The sequence below is a fragment of the Sylvia atricapilla genome, chromosome 3, assembly GCF_009819655.1.
Source record: "Sylvia atricapilla isolate bSylAtr1 chromosome 3, bSylAtr1.pri, whole genome shotgun sequence".
NCBI classification, from domain to species: Eukaryota; Metazoa; Chordata; class Aves; order Passeriformes; family Sylviidae; genus Sylvia; species Sylvia atricapilla.
The window spans coordinates 6,791,573-6,809,260 of NC_089142.1; the positions used below are offsets into that span (position 1 = coordinate 6,791,573).

The window sequence follows — 17,688 nt, forward strand, 5'->3', positions numbered from 1 at the left end:
AAATCCTGAAGCTGCTGAGAGTTAGTGGAGCTGGAGGGCTTTTTTTTCATACATCTTAATAACATTTTTGTCATGTTTTAAAGAATTGAATTGGAAGAGTCATTACCACAGTAAAATATTTTATTTTCAAAAAAATCTCAAATTATTTTTAATCTTCTGTCTGTAATACTGATCAAACTTATTTACAATTAAAGTATTTTATAAAAATATATTTTTAACTTAAAAAATATAAAAAGGCATAAGAATTAAGTCTACAAGAGTTAAATTCTATTCCCAGAAGATTTTGGGCAAATGGTCACAAATATACATATTCCATGATGCACTACAGTTTTTACAATAAAGTATCCTTGTTATTCTGTAATCATATTTATTGCAAATACACAAAATTAAAAATCATTAGAAATAATATCCTGAAAAGGATATGAAGTAGTAAAATTCTGTAGAGCTTTCTGGGAAGCAAAGGGAGATTTCTAGAACTCCAGTTACTAGAAAGTAACTGGAGTTTTTCTGTTCTTCTCATCATCACAATGTCTGTGATGAAAATCCAGATTCCTTACCTGAGCCTTGACCCCCCTTGTTTCTGTATCAGGGGCATCATGAATTCCTTTTCACTAGGAATGGTTTAACAACCCTACCAAAAATCCCTGGACCACAAGTTGGAAGAGCTCAGTGACTGCTGAGTCAGAATGTATTTCACAATTAATACTGAAAATAACTCGTCAAGTTGTCTACTGGCTAGCAGTGATGAAGCTCACAGGCACTTTCTGCTTGTAGGATTCCTTCCAAGAAGGAGACAGCAGTAAAGCACTCACACATTTTAGAATGCCTGAACCATTGCTTTGAGAACTGCTAACTTCTAAATACTCCCTGATCTACGAGCAGATGGCAGTAAAAGACATTTGGAAAAAACACCTCACATATTCAACACCAAGATAGTGATTACCACTACCTCTGAGTAGGCATGATCCACTAATTTCATATTAGAACTGGTTTAGTGTCAATATCAGGCTCATTTCAGTAACGTAAGCATTCCTTCAAAGATTTCTATTTCCCAATCATTGCTTTAAGGTGTTCAAGTTTATGCTCTTCAATGAAGTCTTCTACAATATGCAGAGCTCCAATTTTCACCAGCAGCAGCAGAACTTCTTTTGCTTCATCACTATTTAAGAAAAAAAAAATAGCAGCACTTTTATGAACTTGTCAAAAGTATAATTTTTCTTTCATGACCTTGGCTCCTCTGATCATTAACAGCACCCAGTATCAACTACCTCAAACTCACAGTAAACAAGGACTGCTCAAGTGCTCCTTCACATTATACTCCACCTTTTCTTTCAGATATATATACATGAGCATACTCTAGAGAGCATACTCTACAGTATCAATATATGGTATTTAAGGAATTTTTAAAAATTTAACACAAAGTATTTGGGGAAGCATTTGAGTCCTAAGGACAGAGTCTCATCCATTCATTACCTGTGGTTATCCTTGTGTAGTCCACGGGCACATTGCAGCAAGTGCTGGCTGAAGTTGTGCAATTCAGGGAGAGTTGATCCACCCTTGAGATCTTGGAACCATCTTTCTGGGAGGCATGCAACCACCTGTTCACACAGTATTTGGAAAAAGTTTAACAAGCATTTCAATATAACCAAATCACATAATTTCTGACAGGAACCTTCTGGCAAGTTCAGTCACTATTAGTGTGCTTTTTACTTCATACCAACATTGATTATCTCTCCAAGTAGTTATGCTTAAGAAGCTATAGACCAGTATTTGCTCTAAAATGCTCTTATGCAGCAAGGTTGTTAAAAGAAATTAAAATCGAATTTTAAATGTTTAAATTTATTTTTTTTAATATTCCATCTTCAGTTTTGACCCCTCATTATGGAAAACAAAAGGCTTTTAGCATAAACCCTCTTCCAATGAATGTTATCTTTTACCTTATTACACTTTTCTATATTATCCAGCCCTAGTGGGGTGTTCAGGATGTTCAGGAGGAGGTAACGATTCAGCAGCTTGCTCAGTCCCAAATCACGGACCTTGTCTTCCTGGACAATCCCATCCCAAAGAACAACATTGGAGAGCAGCTGCAGTGATGAAGAAACAAAATAATCTGTAGAACTGCTGGCTATAAATGTGCAAAAACTGTTAAAAGTTTCATAAAAGAAAAACAGAAAGGTAATATGTGCGTCCAATTCAAGTCCTCAAACTCGAGGATTTACACTCTCCAAACTTCTGGTCAGTTAGCCACTAATAAACTGCATTGAGTAAATAACCTAATTAATTTTACAAATGTATCTATCTCAATGTATAGATACACCTGTATATGTGTATATATGACCTCCCAAGGGTGGGAAGAACATTTTACCCTACTAGGAGGTTTAACAATTTGCTGAGTACAGAAGGCAACTAAGCAAACTGTCAGAGAATCAAAGACAGAAGTGGAAAAGTTACTACAACTGCTCAGGACAAGCCTACACACAGTCCCTCATGACATGACAATCCTACAGTTTGTGGCATCACAAAGATTTTTTTGTAGTTCATGTCATTATTAATAGGCACTGAGTGTTTTTTCTGTTGCCTCTATCACTACAAATCCTCACAACTGTAATTTTTGAGCGTGGTGTAAGGCTGTGTTTGTGAAGGTTAAAAACCTTGAGGTTAAGTTACCTGAAAATTAACCTGCTCTGAGTCAAGGAGGAGGATATGCAACATGAATAGCAGGAAAACTGGAATATTTTTATACATAGTTTCCAGTGAAATGAATTTCAGAGAGGACAGACAGAACAAAACCAGCCCTGTTTTCTCTACCTTAACAGCTGACCAAAACCGTCTTTCTTGAAATTTTGAACGTAGTGATGACCTGTCTTCCACAGTGCTGGTCATAGGAAGAAAAAGGTAAAATAAAGATTATTTTTTATTTTCTTTAGAAGAAGATAAACAGACATCTATCTCTTAGACATGGATGTCTGCAGTATTTCATCTGCATCTGTAGGGGAGAAAGGTAGAGGAACTAAAAAACATACAAATTTAAGGGAGTCATAGGGTTAGCTTACCTTTTAGGATACAGAGGAATAAAGACATCTTCCTCTACAGATTTCTTCATTCTTAGGACAACTGTGTTCATCAAATCCTATTAAAAAAAGAATTATTATTGTGTCCTCAGAAGAAAGACTTCAGATTCTTTTTGTAACAACCTCAAAGGTTATTTAGTTCATTCAGAGGTCTGCTATCTTACAGGTAAGTGCAGCTGCCATTTGTATATTAACACATATTGAGACCCTGAATAAAAAATAGAAACAGCAGACAAATCACAGCTGTAATCATCTATAGGCTTAGCCTAGAGGGTTTTGGCCTTTTTTTGCACATTAATCTGAAAGGCAGCAGGAAAACTGTACAGATTAAAACCAAAATATGTTTTACACATGGGATCTCCATTAAAAAAAAATCTTAAATTCTATGTAAAAAAATAAAATCACCATAGCTAGGATAGTATGCGTTTTTGAGCAACATGTTTTCAGGTGCCATAGATTGCCACCTATCTTTTTTTTAATTTTAAGTTCTTGCTAAGATCAGTTGTATCACTTGACTGTAAGGCAAGGTATCTAAACAGCAAACTTTGGAGGGCATAAACATTTTCTTTAACATATTTCTTTTCATACTCAGGACCCAAACATCCATCCTACTTCACCATTTAATCCATCTGATTTTCACTAGATAAACCTCCTGGTTTACATCAGAATAAACCCAGAACCAGGCTAAGAAGGGCTTCTTAGAGTGACTGTGTATATAAAAGTAATTCTTAAAGGATTGCTAGGATTACATGGTAGTTTTTCTCCTCACCAATTAACCAAACTTTGGGGATTCTCAAGGTTTAAAATTCTAGGCATACTTTATAAATAAAACCTTAAGGAATGGACCACTGAAGCATTACTAGCATTTAAAGCTCAAATTTGGAAAGATAATTAAACACAAATCACTGTTATTGCAGTGAAGGAAAATTACATTTACAAACAGATTCTGGACAGATACAGGCAGAATTTTTCTACAAACAGGAGCTAATTTCTGCCTCATCATCTTCGACAAGGAGAGAATCAGAGAGCTGGAAGTTTAACTGTTAAATCCCCTTAATGGAAAGAGACAAAACAAAAATGTAATCAGAACCAAGCAACTTCAGGAGAATGTTCCCAGTGTCCATAGGAGCAACCACAGAAGTACACATAGGGGGTGAAGTTCCCCTCATTCAGTTTTTACCTCTCTTGCTCGGCTGGGCTCACTTTTGGAAAGGATTTGTTTTCCAAAGATGTTATTGCAAAGCTGTACAAGGTTCTTTGTCTGTGAAGTAGATAAAGGATCCCACACACTCTTCACAAACGCTGAAAAAAATAGGAATTTATTTCATTCATAATGTGCAAGTACTTATCAGTCCTGGTTTCAAGCCATTATAATATAATAGAAGTAAACATAAAAAGCTCAGTCTCTCACAGTGATTTTGAAGAGGCCACTTTAGCCTCACTTCGTGGAACCACACAATCATTACATTTTGGAGCATTACAGCTGTGATATAAGCAACATTATTTGATATTCTCATTTTTATTTAAGGTTTGATTGTGTAGCTACAGTGAACATTTTCAATACAATGTTATCATACCTGTAATTTTGGGAAGAATAGTTTTTTCTATCACTCTAGGCAAAACTTCTTTATCATGATCATCATCTATTTTTGATTCAGATACATTTTCTGCATCACTGAATTCTTCAATAGCTCTGAACCAGGGCATCTCTTCCAGCTCTGTTAAATTCTGCTGAAAGATGACTCCTGTTAGTTGTTCAGCTGGTCAGCATTAAGAGAAAAGCTCTATCCAGTAACACCCCAAATTCCCACTTAATTTCAGATCCAGCCCCATCACTGAATGGGCCAAAACAACAAAGCTAGATTTAAAGCTAGAATTTAACAGCGTTGTTCAAATGTCCTCAAAGAACCCAGTAGAAGAATTATTTTTACAGGTGTGGTAAAAGGGGCTAGAGGTAAAAGGAAAGGGGAAAGTTAAGAAGATTCCACAACATGCTTCAGTTTTTGAGACAACACAGTAGCATTTTTAATTTCTAATGCACTGTGCTATGCATAGAAAAAAAATCATTTTTCATGTTAATACTTAATACACACACACAAAATTTTTAACAAAGATGTCAGCAGATGCACCTACCTCAAGAGGATTCCAACCTATTAACTGAACTCTGATCAATGGATTTAATAGCTTAGGCAGGCAGAAACTGATGTAAGCATCACAGTAGGAGTCAGGAAGCTTCTCTTTCCATTCCTGGAATTTCAACAGGATTTTTCTGATGTCACAAAAATCTGCATGTACATCTTCAAAGATTTTCCTACTATCCTCTAAAACGTTATCTATGGATAATATTCATTGGGAATAAAAAGAAACAATCACAGAACTTATTGAGGCAGAAGCTGAAGGGTTTATGCATCTATAGGACATAAAGAGATATTTTTATGAGAATTGCATTTGTTATTTATCTTTGACACAGCTGACATTGAAATGGTTTAAAAACAGCTCCCACAAAAACTCAGTTTTAGGAAAAAATAGTGTCAGAAGACTAAGGAAAGGCAAGTTTCTTCATGATCTATTTCACAGATTAATATAACCACTATATTTCAAACTTTGTTCCAGAAAGATAAAATTTCAGACATGAAAACCCTTCTGCTGTTACATGAAGAAAAACTATTATGCCTTTCCCTCCTCCTCTTTACCCATGCACTCAAGATAATTAAAACACCAACGTTTAATTCACACTCCAGCTTCAGAAATAAACTGACTGCACAAAACATGTTGCAGCACTGCACTGAGTACTGCCAGATCAGTTTTGGCATAATCTGACAGAGTTTACCTCTAGTTTAAAAAGCCATGGATAGTGCTGCCATCACATAACTGACACTATAAGAAATCTACAACCATTCATCCATTCTTCCCAAGTCATTAGTCAAAACTGCCTGGGTGCATTTTCTTCTACAGTGTGCAAATAAAAAACATGGAACTCAAATGAAGGATTCCTCTATTTTTCCTTAAAAAAAAATCATTAAAGAAATATCAACAAGAGATCCTGTTCTAGGACATCACATTAGGACTGTCACCAACCTCTGCTCTTCTGGAACTCGTTCACCTCTGTGGGAGTCAGCTCCTCATCACTGGACAAGCCCTCGTGGTGATCTCCCTCCCCTGACTGCTCCCTCGCCTGCCGCCTGCAAGTCCTGCATTTTGGAATGAACTCAGATGAGTTATCCTCTCCTGTGTCTGCAGGAGAAAGCTTTAAGAAAATAATCCAACTTCAGCAAATGCACTTAAAACAAGTCATGAGAAAAAAAGCCTAAGGAGGGGCAATGGGGGAGCAACAGTGACTACAGAACCCAAAGGACTCCTGAACTGTGGAAACAGGAGGGGATTTGGGAACTGACATGCAAGAGCTGAGAGTTACAGCTCTGATCTCCCCCATGAGGCATGAAATAACCTTCATCTCATCACCACTGATGAGGCAAAAAACTCATGCCACCTGCAACACTGAGCATCTGGTGTTGAACTGGATCCTGTCTGACACTTTAGTGTGTGTTTACTGAGCTCTCGGACTGTCCTGTCAGTCCTGAATCACTTGTTCAACTTACAGGAAAAAGGTGATAGCACCCATGTGCCAGTGGGGCTCTAAAAACTATTGCCATGGCATCAAGAAAAACTGCCTGCAAAATCAACAGCCTGAATTTCTACCACAGGAAAGTGATAAATTATATGGAAGTGATACTGCATAAAAACTTTTAAACAGTTATTTACATCAATTAGCATTAAAAATTAACTGCTTCAAATAGAATTTGTTATTACACTTTTCATCCATTAAAATTCCAAGGCACTTGCTGTTTCCAAATACAATTACGTGCTGAGATACCACTGCAACTGTTAAACTTTAAAAGCTCCCAATAATATAAAAAAAATGGTACCAATCTCTGAACACCCAAAATCTGTCTCACCTACAGTGATAGCAAACCTGGGGCTAGAGGTTGATTTGTTTCCTCACCACCACCCCTCCAGCAGAAACAATTCTGCCCAATTTTGCTTTAATACAGTCATACAAAAACATATTTCTGTAGAAGTTCATAATATTAATTAAATCAGGAAGGAAAAAGCTTCCCTCATAGATTTGTCTCACTTAAGACTTTTTAATTTAAAATATCCAGCTCTATTAGCATTCAGGCTCAAATCAACATGAAGAGAATGACTAACACATAGATGGCTTCCACATACATTTGGTTTTGGAAACCAAATACTGAAATATTTTCAGTGTAACCTCATTTAGTAATCCTACAGGTTTACTTCCATGACTGCAGGAATGACAGGAAGTCAGTGCACGGCACATTTATCAGAGTTAAGTGCACCTCTATGTAACAGTTACCTTCGATGCTCACACATTTCCAAAACCTGTGTCTTCTCACCACCTTCCAATTTACTTTTCATTGGTTTGTCATTCCCACCTATAAGACAGAAACAGCCAAAAATGAAGTGGCACATTTTTAAAGTTCCTGTTTTATTTTAAACAGGAAACAAAGAATCTCCCTTACTGTTTTGCTAGTTTTTGAGTTTTTTTTTTTTTAATTGGAAAATAGCCAACAAAAGAACAAACCTAATTGAAACTCTAACAGCATCCAGAGTAAGTCAGAGTAAGTTCCTTGTAGCACTGAAAATTGGCTGATGGGCAAAACATGCCAAAGAGAAAGGGTGCACTACTACTGAAGTACTATTATGTAAGAAAAAACAGCCTTTCCACTATATTATATACAACTAGGAACATGAAAAACAATGCTCTGTGCTGCTAAACATGCAAGCACAATCTCATTTATAATGAGCTGGAGGTAAAATCATTTTAATAGCAACATTTACTATGGCATAACCCTTTTCTCCTTACACCTGCTGTCAGTTGGCTACACCATTTTACAAAACTATCCAGGCTGCTACTTTTTCTCATCAGCAGTTTATTCCCTGAAGTGAGAAGACTGAACCCATACTATTTAGTATTTACCAGGATCCAGTACATCTGCCCTCCATCTGTTCCAGCAGCTCCAAGCATATTGCTCTCAGCTTTGCCTAAACAGTTTTAAAGGGTTTGGTTTCGGAGGTCTGGTTTGTTTGGGTTTTTTAAATAGCAGCAGCTAGAGATTCACACAGCATACAAACAATACCTTGGTGAAGAAAGAAAATATGAGCTGAGAAAACTACTAATTTTTCCTACAGTGACTGAAACAGTTTTCTTTTAGATAAAACCTTTATACAGAGTAGCTTCTCTCTTCATGCTCTGCCACATGTGTGTCACCTCCTGGTTTGAAATCTCCAATCTGAGCACACACACAGCCTTACAGACACTCTCAGGTAAAAGTGATGCTGCCAGTTACACACTCAGCTTTTTCACATATTCACAGAATTCAGTAATAAGCAACCTTTCTCCAACTGGAGATCTACTGGAAAACTGATTCCCATTTTTCTTCTTAAATACTGATGGGAAATTGAGCAATTAAAAATTGACAAGGTACCTGGTCATGTCTTTTTCAGAGAAATTAAACCAGAGAAAACCAGTATCATGGGCATTACTAAGGTAAGAATTTTAAATGAAGTACAGTAGAACATGCCTGGTGACAATGGGAAGGGGAAAGGAGATCAAATGTGAAAATTACAATCTTAACCCAAAAATTAACTGTATTTTTGCTCAAGAACAGAAGTTATTTTCTCACTGAAAATTTGAACATACTAACTTGTCAGATGCTGAATATAAGCAGACTCATTTTTCAGCTCCTCTTGCCTTCGCTTCGATACTGTCACAGCTCGTTGCTGAAGAAGGGCATGGACAGCCCACTCCAGCTCATTAATGTCCTTCAGCTGAAATACAGGAAACACTAATCAGGCTTTCAGTTGATTTAAATCTCACAAGAATGAACAAAAACCAATTTCTGTGGGTTTTTAGTGTAGCTGTAAAATTAGAACCTGAAGTCATGGGAGTTTTCAGGCTTTCTTTTTTATAAGGCTGAAAACACAAACTAAATGCCAGTTACACATCAAGGCCTAAGACCTCATACAAAAGGGTTCACCAGAAGACTTTTTAGTTGTGCTAGTGGCCCTTGTTTTATTGCAGTTTGCTTTTGAGGGACTAGCCATTGCAGAAAATGCATTCACTAATATTTCTTTCAAGTTACCTGAAGAAATTCACAACTACAAAGTGACAGAAAATTAAATGAAAATTAAATTTGATCCTGATAGAACTTATTTTAACCGGGTGGTATCCCTCATTTTTCATTGACAGCATACACCTTTATCATCTTAAAAAAAAAAAAAAAAAAATTTACATACTTTTTCATTCAAACAGTTTATCAAGTTTTCTACATAAGTTTTCATGCCCCTGTAGAATTTGTAATTCAGAGCTGCATCTGAAGACTTCTCCAGCTCCTGGACAGACATCTTTGAGCTCTCAATATCCTCCATGTATTTCTCATACTCTCTCTGGTGGGCACGGTGCACATCCTGTAAGGATGTTATCCTAAAAGAGAGAAACCCAGACAATCAGAACTATTGCCAACTTAACAGCTGATGCATTCCAAAACATTTTTCCCATTATAATCACATACAAATCTTTGCCTGTGCTAATAATAGTCCTTGCATTTGACCTGAGCAGCACTCAAAGATTAACCCATGCCAGCATTTACAGAAGCACAGGGTATGGACAAACATCATGCTTTGGGGACCCAAATGTCATTTACATGGTGCTGGTTTTGAAAGCAGTGTAGATATTTTACCTGGACTCTTCAATACACCACATTTCTCAAAAACATAAAAGCCAAAATTACATAGTATCACATTATTAAATAGATTCTACCCAATGTAATCTGGTAAAGACTACAGCTTATATCAGCATGCTAATAACCAGTCAATAAAAGCTGCATGGACAGAAGTATCTGTAAGCATTCCCAGTGTGCTCACTATTAAATACAAACCAACTGAGAACTCTTACTATTGTGTGACAAACACCAAAAACTTCTGTCTACAACTGTTTCTAATAGACAGGTAGCCCACAAACATTTACATATTACATATTACAACTCTGCTTCCTCTCTTTTTTCCCCTTCCCTCCTTACACATTCCCAAGTGTTTCCTCAGTTTAAGGAAGCCTGTAACAGAATCAAGGCACAGACCACAATTTATTTCACCTCCCTGAACTGAAGACTTCTGGAAGAAAACAGCTGAACTAAGCTACTGTGTTCAACTGTGCTACAAATTTAAAAGGAAAAAAAATAATCTATTTAGCACTTATAATGTTAAAAAAACCTACGAAGTGTACACCAAACAGTTCCCCCTCCCCTTCTTGCTGTTTTCCAGACAAGTTTCCCACTCTTGACAGCTGTATTCTTATTTTTTTTATTTGATTCTGTACATAAATTCCTGCTTCAGTTAACTCAATTCCCTTCAGGTGATTAAAGCTAAGAAAGCATACAATTTCACAAAAATATTTAGTTCAACTTAGTTTCACTTCTCTAAACAAATGCATCAGTGATTGTCTGCACAAAGCAAAGATTATACAGAGAGAGCCTTCTGCAAGTTCACAGCAGAATTTATGTTTCACTTGTATTAAGTTACTTGTCTAAACTTATCTAACAGCTGCTTCCCAGTGCTGGGAGGGCTGACAGGGGACAGCTTACCTTGGGATGCCTGACCCCAGCTGTCCCTCCCACACACCCTCAGGAGGTTCCCATGTCCAACCCAGGACAGTTCAGCTGCCCACACAGCAGCTGAGCTGCTCAAGAACTAAAGAGCACAGAACTAAAGAAAAAGATCCAGGCACGTTCTAAACAGGCTGCAGAGAACTTAGGCTGCTTTAGGAAATATTGGGCTATTTTTGCAGCTGGTGTAAGAACTACCACGGGAAGGGTGGGAGTGCCAGCTCCACCTGCTCCCAGTGAAGTTCTGATGCTGGGCAAATCTAACATCAAACCAAGGCTCCTGCCAGCAAGCATAAAAAGCTGATGCCAAATAAATAAATTTACTTTCTAAAGTTCCAGTTGACAGAAACACTCTTGAAAAGTCCAAAGGCTCCCCTAAAACAAAGCATTGCCACACAAAGTAAAAAATCTGTACTATTCCACTAGACATCATTACACACAAAAACAACCCAAAAGAAGCCAAACACTCTGGGAAAAAAAAAAAAGAGCAGGAGTTCAAAGCTGCTGTCTCATTCTGTGACAAAAGCTCAGACAACTCTTAAGTTAAGGAGTTACCTTTCAGTCAGTCTCTTCTTCACAATCTCCAGATTCACAGGTGGTAGAGAAACAGAGGTATCAAACTTGGGTTTGGCTGGTTGATACTGACGCACTGAAGCATCATCACAAATTTCCTACAAGAGTTAAGTGTTCATTTTTAATCCACCAGTTACACCATTTCTCCCCTTGCAACTCTACAGATCAACAAGATGTATCATTTGAATACTAAACATCTCAAACAAAGACACATATTTCAATCACCAAAAAATCTAGAAAAAACCCAATCAGTTGAAGAATGAAGTCCATAACTAACAAGGTCTACAGCCAAAAATTGCTGCTGTTTCCTAAAGAGCAGAATTAACTTTTCCATAAATGAGTATGAAGATCTAAGATCACGTATCCTACTGGATTTGAAAACCAGTCTCAGAAAGATGTAACCTTCTCCCATTTCTTTACACTCTGAATTTTCCAAATTGGAAAAATTTCTACAGCTGTCAATTCTGACTTCAATGAAGAGCTGATTATTTAGATACTCCTAGTCTGATACAGAGCAGGTGATTCAAGCCAGAAACAAAATTTCCAGCACATAAAAATATAGTTTATTTTTGCCAATTACTTACTGGGGAAAAGACAGCATTCTGCTGAACTATGAAGAGAGCTCTCAGATTGCCACTCAAAAGAAATTTACCAGAATGAAAGAATAATTTTTGCTTTGCAAATCTGCAAGATTTGTATTATTTGCATACTCTTGCTTTCAAGCAAAAAAATCAGAGGTCAGAATTTTCTTCTCTGCTTCTTGTGATCTCTTATCACAACAGGTACCTGCCTTTGGGGCTGACACCACCACACTGCTTCTCAACAGAGAAGAGACTACAAGCAAGACAGAGATTACAGATTTTCAGTATCATCTTCCTGTATCTCTAATCATCTTTCCCTGAAGAATTTGGGAAAAACTTCCTAAAATCCTCCCTAATGAAAGGGCAGGACAGAGATACAACAGTAGTCCAGACAAGCTCTCTTGCAAAAAGCAACTTCCAATGGTTAGGAAAGCATGTGTCACCTGAGAGAGTTTAACAGCTTTCTTTATTTGCTGTTCCTCCCACTTGGCTTCATCATCACTTGATCCATCACCCAGAGACACTGGAAGTAAAAACAACCATTATTAGATGTAACTACATCCATTATTTTTCCCCTCTCGTGTTTTCCTCCATCTAAAGCAACAATGAGTCTCCCAACCAACACTGAGAAGTGATACACACAGAAAACAGCAGATGAAAAACCTGCAGATGGAGAAGTGCAAAACTGAAAGGCAAGGAAGGCTTGGAAAAGGCTACTGGGATTTGTAGAATTCAGACTAACATTAATTCCCCCAATTGCTTCTCAGACAGCTACTACTGCAGTAGGAGGCACACAAACATCTTGTTTTTATGTCTCAAAGCAAAGCTGTGCATAATACATGTAAACAACAGTCTAAGTATAGACTGTGACATTACACCCAACAAACCCTTGAGCATTCCAGAACATACACTCAACTACAGATGCAAAATATCTCATTAGCATAATTTGAGTGGCAGATTCTGCTCATACTTATGCATTCCCTATAGCTCTTAATTCAACTACTAAAGTAAACCTGTGCTTCATAAACAGCACCATAAGCAGCTCTAAGGGAATAAAAACAATGCAAAATCCAGTTATGATTTAGGTTTGTTTACTTCTGAGCGGTTGGAATACTGGTTTGTTTGTTTATTTTTCATTTTTCAAACTTGTAATGTCAGAGCAGGGAGAGCAGTTAGAAGACCAGACCAGAAGCAGGCAGCAGGACTTATAGTAACTTTATTCACAGTAAATGTGCCTTTTACAAGGCCATTTTTTTTTGCAACAAGGCCAAAAAGAATTTTGTAAACATTTCTCAAGTATACTGCACCACCACAAGTGAGACCTAAACCACGTTAATGACCCATATAAACCTCAAGTATCAACTGTCCAGCCTTTTTCCGAGAGCCCTGAGCAGCAGAGCCTCACTCCCACAAGTCCCATGTGGTTCCAGAGACTAAAACAAAGCCTCTGGGAGAAACACCACAAACTCACCCATGTCTTCAGTCATCCTCTGCCTAAGAGTTCTCATTTTAGGAGCAAAATCGAGATTCTTTGTTTCAGACTCATCTTCACTCTCCAAATCACTGCTTCCTCTTCTCAGAGGGGCCTGAGGACTGTTTGAAACATCCAGGGGAAGATAATCAGCCTCTGTCCTGGCTAAGTGACGTTTCCTCCGAGCAGCCTCAACGTGAGCTGCACTGGGGATATCACCTGCATCAAAGAGACAGAAAAATCTAAGGACAAGACTAAAAGTAACACTGTATCTAATGCAAATCATCATATCACAACTGCCCAGCACCACTGTACAACTTTGGATGCAGAACAGAAGATGATTTTCTACTATGGTTACCAGGTAGAATATAAGGAGATGAAAAAGTGGCTCTCAGCCTCAAAGTGAGATTTTATTTTCACCTCATGAAGGGAATTGTGCACCATGAAAGAGGAATTTTCTGCTGCCTTTCTTCTATAACCAGTGCTCATAACTTCTGCTCTGTTCCCAAGATTAGCATAGAAAGACAACAAATATTTGCAATTGAAAATATGGGGGAACCATCACTATTCTTCCAGAAGGGCAGCCCTGGCTCAGGATAAACAGATGCCTATACCTTAAGGGGTTTAAGCTGAGTGGAACTCATCTCACCTAATTTGTCAGGTACTTCAAACACAGAATGTTCTAAAATAGCTTTCTTAAAAAGAAAAAAGGCCAGAGAACTAACCTGGTGATAAATCCTTCCTCCTCAGTGGAGAGCTGGATTCATTTTCAGAGCCTGAGCTGTTGTAGTCCTCATTCAGTGAAGAATAAGTTTCATCCTCATTCTCCTCCTCCTCTTCACGAGTATCTTTGGTGTTGCCAACTCCAGGCTCCAACTGACAAATTTCTGCATTATGGGGGGAAAAAAGTATGATCCATTATTTCAGTTTCAGCTGCTGGAATATGATGTGCCATAACTGGTTACCAGAAATTATTCACACCTTGCTGCAGCAAAGACTGGCCACTTGTTTATCTCCACCTGTTCTCATCAAAACATGTCAAATTGTAACATTCCAAGACAGTCACTTACAAGCCAATTCTTGTATTGAATAAAAGCATCTTTGATGATGCTTCCCATAGAAAGACTATGAGTCCTTCTGAGACACAGAGGGTATTTATATGCACAAAAGCAATGAGATCAACTCAGATAACAACTAATTAATATTCTGATTGCTCACAGGGTACTTGGGTTCTTGACTTGAAAAACTGCATTTAGAAAGCACTTTTTTTAAGCATTAACAATGAGGGAGCTCTTAGTTAAACTATAAACATTAATCCAGGTATTATCAATTTCTTTAAAAATATTGATTTCTTTTCATCTGTCACTACACTTTCAGTAAATCATCAGGTTACTGAATAATAGAATGTACCACCTCTTATAAGAAAATTATATGCTTTTTAAAAAGTTACTAAGAAAATTTACCATCTCAGCTGAATCACAGCCTCAAAGGGAATTATTGCTCAATTTAATTTACTTTTATCTAACATTAGCAAATACGGTATGTCTGTGAATTGACACAGGTGTCAAAAGGGGAATACACCAAAGAGAACTTTTAGACTCATTTGTTTCTAAAACACACAAACTCCAAATATTCCAACAGAAAACTTACCACAGAATAGTTTGGGTTGGAAAGCATCTTAAAGATCATCTAGTTCCAACTCTTCTGTCATGGGCAGGGACACCTTCCACTAGAGCAGGTGCTCAGAGCCCCATCCAACCTGCCCTTGAACACCTCCAGGGATGGGGAGTCCACAGCCTCTCTGGGCAACTGACTATATTTCAATGAAACTAGGGATACTACCAGAATAATCAAGGTTATTGACTGCATTTAATTAAAATATTTAAATGCTGGAAGAGCACACAATTTAATAATGTTTACATTAAGTTTCATCAAACAAAATGCTACTAAGCTCACATTTTCCCTAAATGCCAATACTCAGATCAAGCTGCAATCTGACAGCAATAAGCAGTGGACAATTGGCCCATAGTTTGAAAGAGATGATGTTGAGGTATAAATTTAGCAGAACTTTGTCAACTTTGATGTAGTACATGGTTCTGCATAATCAGGTTTTCTCAAGAACAGTCTCCAAGTTCTGATAATCTTTTACCAAGGTAAAACTGAAAATAATTTCAGCACAAATACACTGCAATTATAAACCTGTAAACTAACATTGTAAGTATAATTCTGAGTTCAATTAACAAGTAAAAAAAACCACCTAATAGCAGTATTTTTGCATCCCTCTTCAAGTATTTCATAAAATATTTAACTAAAAAATAGTACTTACTTTTGATTTCTTCAGTTTCTGTCTGTGCAGGCAGCAGGCTTTCCTTCTTTTTAATTCTAAAGGTTACTTCGTTGAAGGATGGCTTCTTAACTTTAAAAAACTCTTCCCCTGTCAGAGAAAACAAAGTGATTGAGTAACATTAATAAAGCCAACTATAACACATATATAACACACAAATATACATGCATGCACCACATACTAAAGTGCATGTAAACTCTGTGTGCACACTCTAACTTCTGAATCACAGAATGAATTAGGTTGGAAAGGACCTCTGAGATCATGAAGTCCAATCTATGACCAAACACCAATATTTCAGTTCCAGCTGGATTAATTCTAAATATTACTGTGGCTTTATCATCCATGATCAATACCCTCTTAGTTAAAAACTGTGCAGCTCAGCCTCCTCAACACAGCAACATTGCACTGCTGAAATGCAGGATCTCTTTGTAGCTTGTCCCTGGCAAGGTGGCTATGTCTTCTCATCAACCACAACAGTAACAGCCTAGAAGTGTCAATTAAGCCCTCAAGTTTCATTTAATTAATCTTGTTCATCATTAGCTAGTCATGGAATCACACAGTATTTGTTCTCTCTAGTTTTCTCCAGCTGTAAGAAGATTTCAGACGCTTTCCAGCCAGAAGAACGAAAACAGAAATAATTGTCAAAGTACTTTCCTCAGCATCACAGAATTGTTATGGTTGAAAGGGACCTCTGGAGACCACCTTGGCCAACCCCCTGCCAGGGGCTCACCTGGAGCAGGTGAGACAGGAACGTGTCCAGGTGGGTTTGGAATGTCTCCAGAGAGGGAGACTCCACGGCCTCCCTCAGCAGCTGTTCCAGTGCTCTGCCATGTAAAAAGTTCTTCCTCGTGTTGAGGTGGAACTTCTTGTGTTTTAGTTTATAGCCATCGCTCCTCATCCTATTGCTGGGCATCACTGAAGAGAGCCCAGCCCCGTTCAAACCCGCGTTTGAGATATTCAGAAGGACTGATGTGACCTGCATTGTCTTCTCCAGACTAACCAGGCCCGGCCCACGTTTCAGTACGGCTTTATGGTGCAAACCCTCCCAAGAGCCGTAGCCCGACACAGCAGCGCTGGGTGTGTTGACGGCGAGAGGCAGGAGGTGCCCAGCGCGGGGCCCGCAGCGGCGGGAGCCCAAGGCAGCCCCCCCGGAGCCCCGGCCCTGCTCTGCGGGACACGCACACCCGACCCCTCCTCACCTTCCCGCTCCTCCTCGCCGCCGAAGCTCAGCAGCTCCTTCCCGGCCCGGCCCGGCCCCGCTGCGGCCCCGGCTCGGCGCTGCCCCGTGCCCGCCGCTGCTCTGCGCGCTGGGCCCCGGGCCGGCTCCTCCGCGGGCAGCGGCCCCTCCGCGCCGGGCCCCGCGGGGGCATCGCCCTCGGCCTCCCCTTCCCGCTCCGAGGGCGAGCCGGCGCCGGAGTCTGGGGACGGGGCCGCGGCCGGCTCCGGCTGTGGCTGTGGCTCCGGCTGTGGCTGTGGCTCCGGCTCGCCCTCGCTGCTGCCGCTGGAGGCTGCGCGCCGCCGGCCGCGGAAGTTGCGCGGGGGACGGCGGAACATCTCTCCCGGGGACCGCGGCCGGGAATGAGCCCGGGAGCCGCCCCCGGGCCCAGCGCGAGCCCAGTGCGCAGGCGCACAGACCCCGGGCAGCCCCGCCCACGGGGGCGGGAACTTGGGACGGACGGCGGGGGAGAAGGGGAAGGTACAAAATAATGTAAAAGGCGTTTTTTGGTGATTCGTTGGTGCCTAAAAATGTAACTTGCTTGATGAGCCGTGAGCCCCTGAGTGCAGGGGCTGTTTTGCTGGGTGGGTGCTCCGCCTCCTCGTCTCTGCCATCGGAAACTTATGGAGTTCTGGTATTATAAAATATAATTTATAAATAATATATGATAATATAGCATTTCAATATGTTTAAGTTATATGCAAATTATATGCCGATAATTATTAATGAATATTTATAAACTTTTGT

The 17,688-nt window shown here is 39.2% G+C and overlaps 1 protein-coding gene across 2 annotated transcripts; it reads right to left on the reverse strand.

The window, feature by feature from the left end:
* Nucleotides 1-102: 102 nt before the first annotated feature.
* On the reverse strand, nucleotides 103-17,320 carry GCFC2 (GC-rich sequence DNA-binding factor 2). 2 transcript variants are annotated; one of them, XM_066314699.1, is made up of 18 exons: nucleotides 16,925-17,320; nucleotides 15,708-15,815; nucleotides 14,107-14,268; nucleotides 13,382-13,600; nucleotides 12,354-12,433; nucleotides 11,312-11,427; nucleotides 9,393-9,579; nucleotides 8,801-8,924; nucleotides 7,450-7,528; nucleotides 6,150-6,262; nucleotides 5,205-5,404; nucleotides 4,649-4,799; nucleotides 4,252-4,373; nucleotides 3,054-3,130; nucleotides 2,809-2,875; nucleotides 1,938-2,084; nucleotides 1,474-1,598; nucleotides 103-1,159 (listed from the first exon to the last, which is right to left on the reverse strand). In XM_066314699.1, exons 1-18 carry the CDS (start codon nucleotides 17,277-17,279, stop codon nucleotides 1,045-1,047), a joined length of 2,547 nt encoding a protein of 848 aa, XP_066170796.1. In that variant the 5' UTR covers nucleotides 17,280-17,320; the 3' UTR covers nucleotides 103-1,044. The 2 variants fall into 2 exon arrangements, with proteins under 2 accessions (XP_066170796.1, XP_066170795.1); XM_066314698.1 differs by having other exon boundaries at nucleotides 4,649-4,802.
* Between the last annotated feature and the right edge of the window lie 368 nt (nucleotides 17,321-17,688).

Excerpts from the sequence above, each read along its gene's own strand:
- GCFC2 (XM_066314698.1), bottom strand. The coding sequence starts at position 17,279 with ATGTTCCGCCGTCCCCCGCGCAACTTCCGCGGCCGGCGGCGCGCAGCC. Across the intron at positions 11,428-12,353 it reads AAGCTGTTAAACTCTCTCAG|GAAATTTGTGATGATGCTTC; the intron begins GTGACACATGCT and ends TAACTCTTGTAG. Across the intron at positions 1,160-1,473 it reads CTACACAAGGATAACCACAG|TGATGAAGCAAAAGAAGTTC; the intron begins GTAATGAATGGA and ends TTTCTTAAATAG.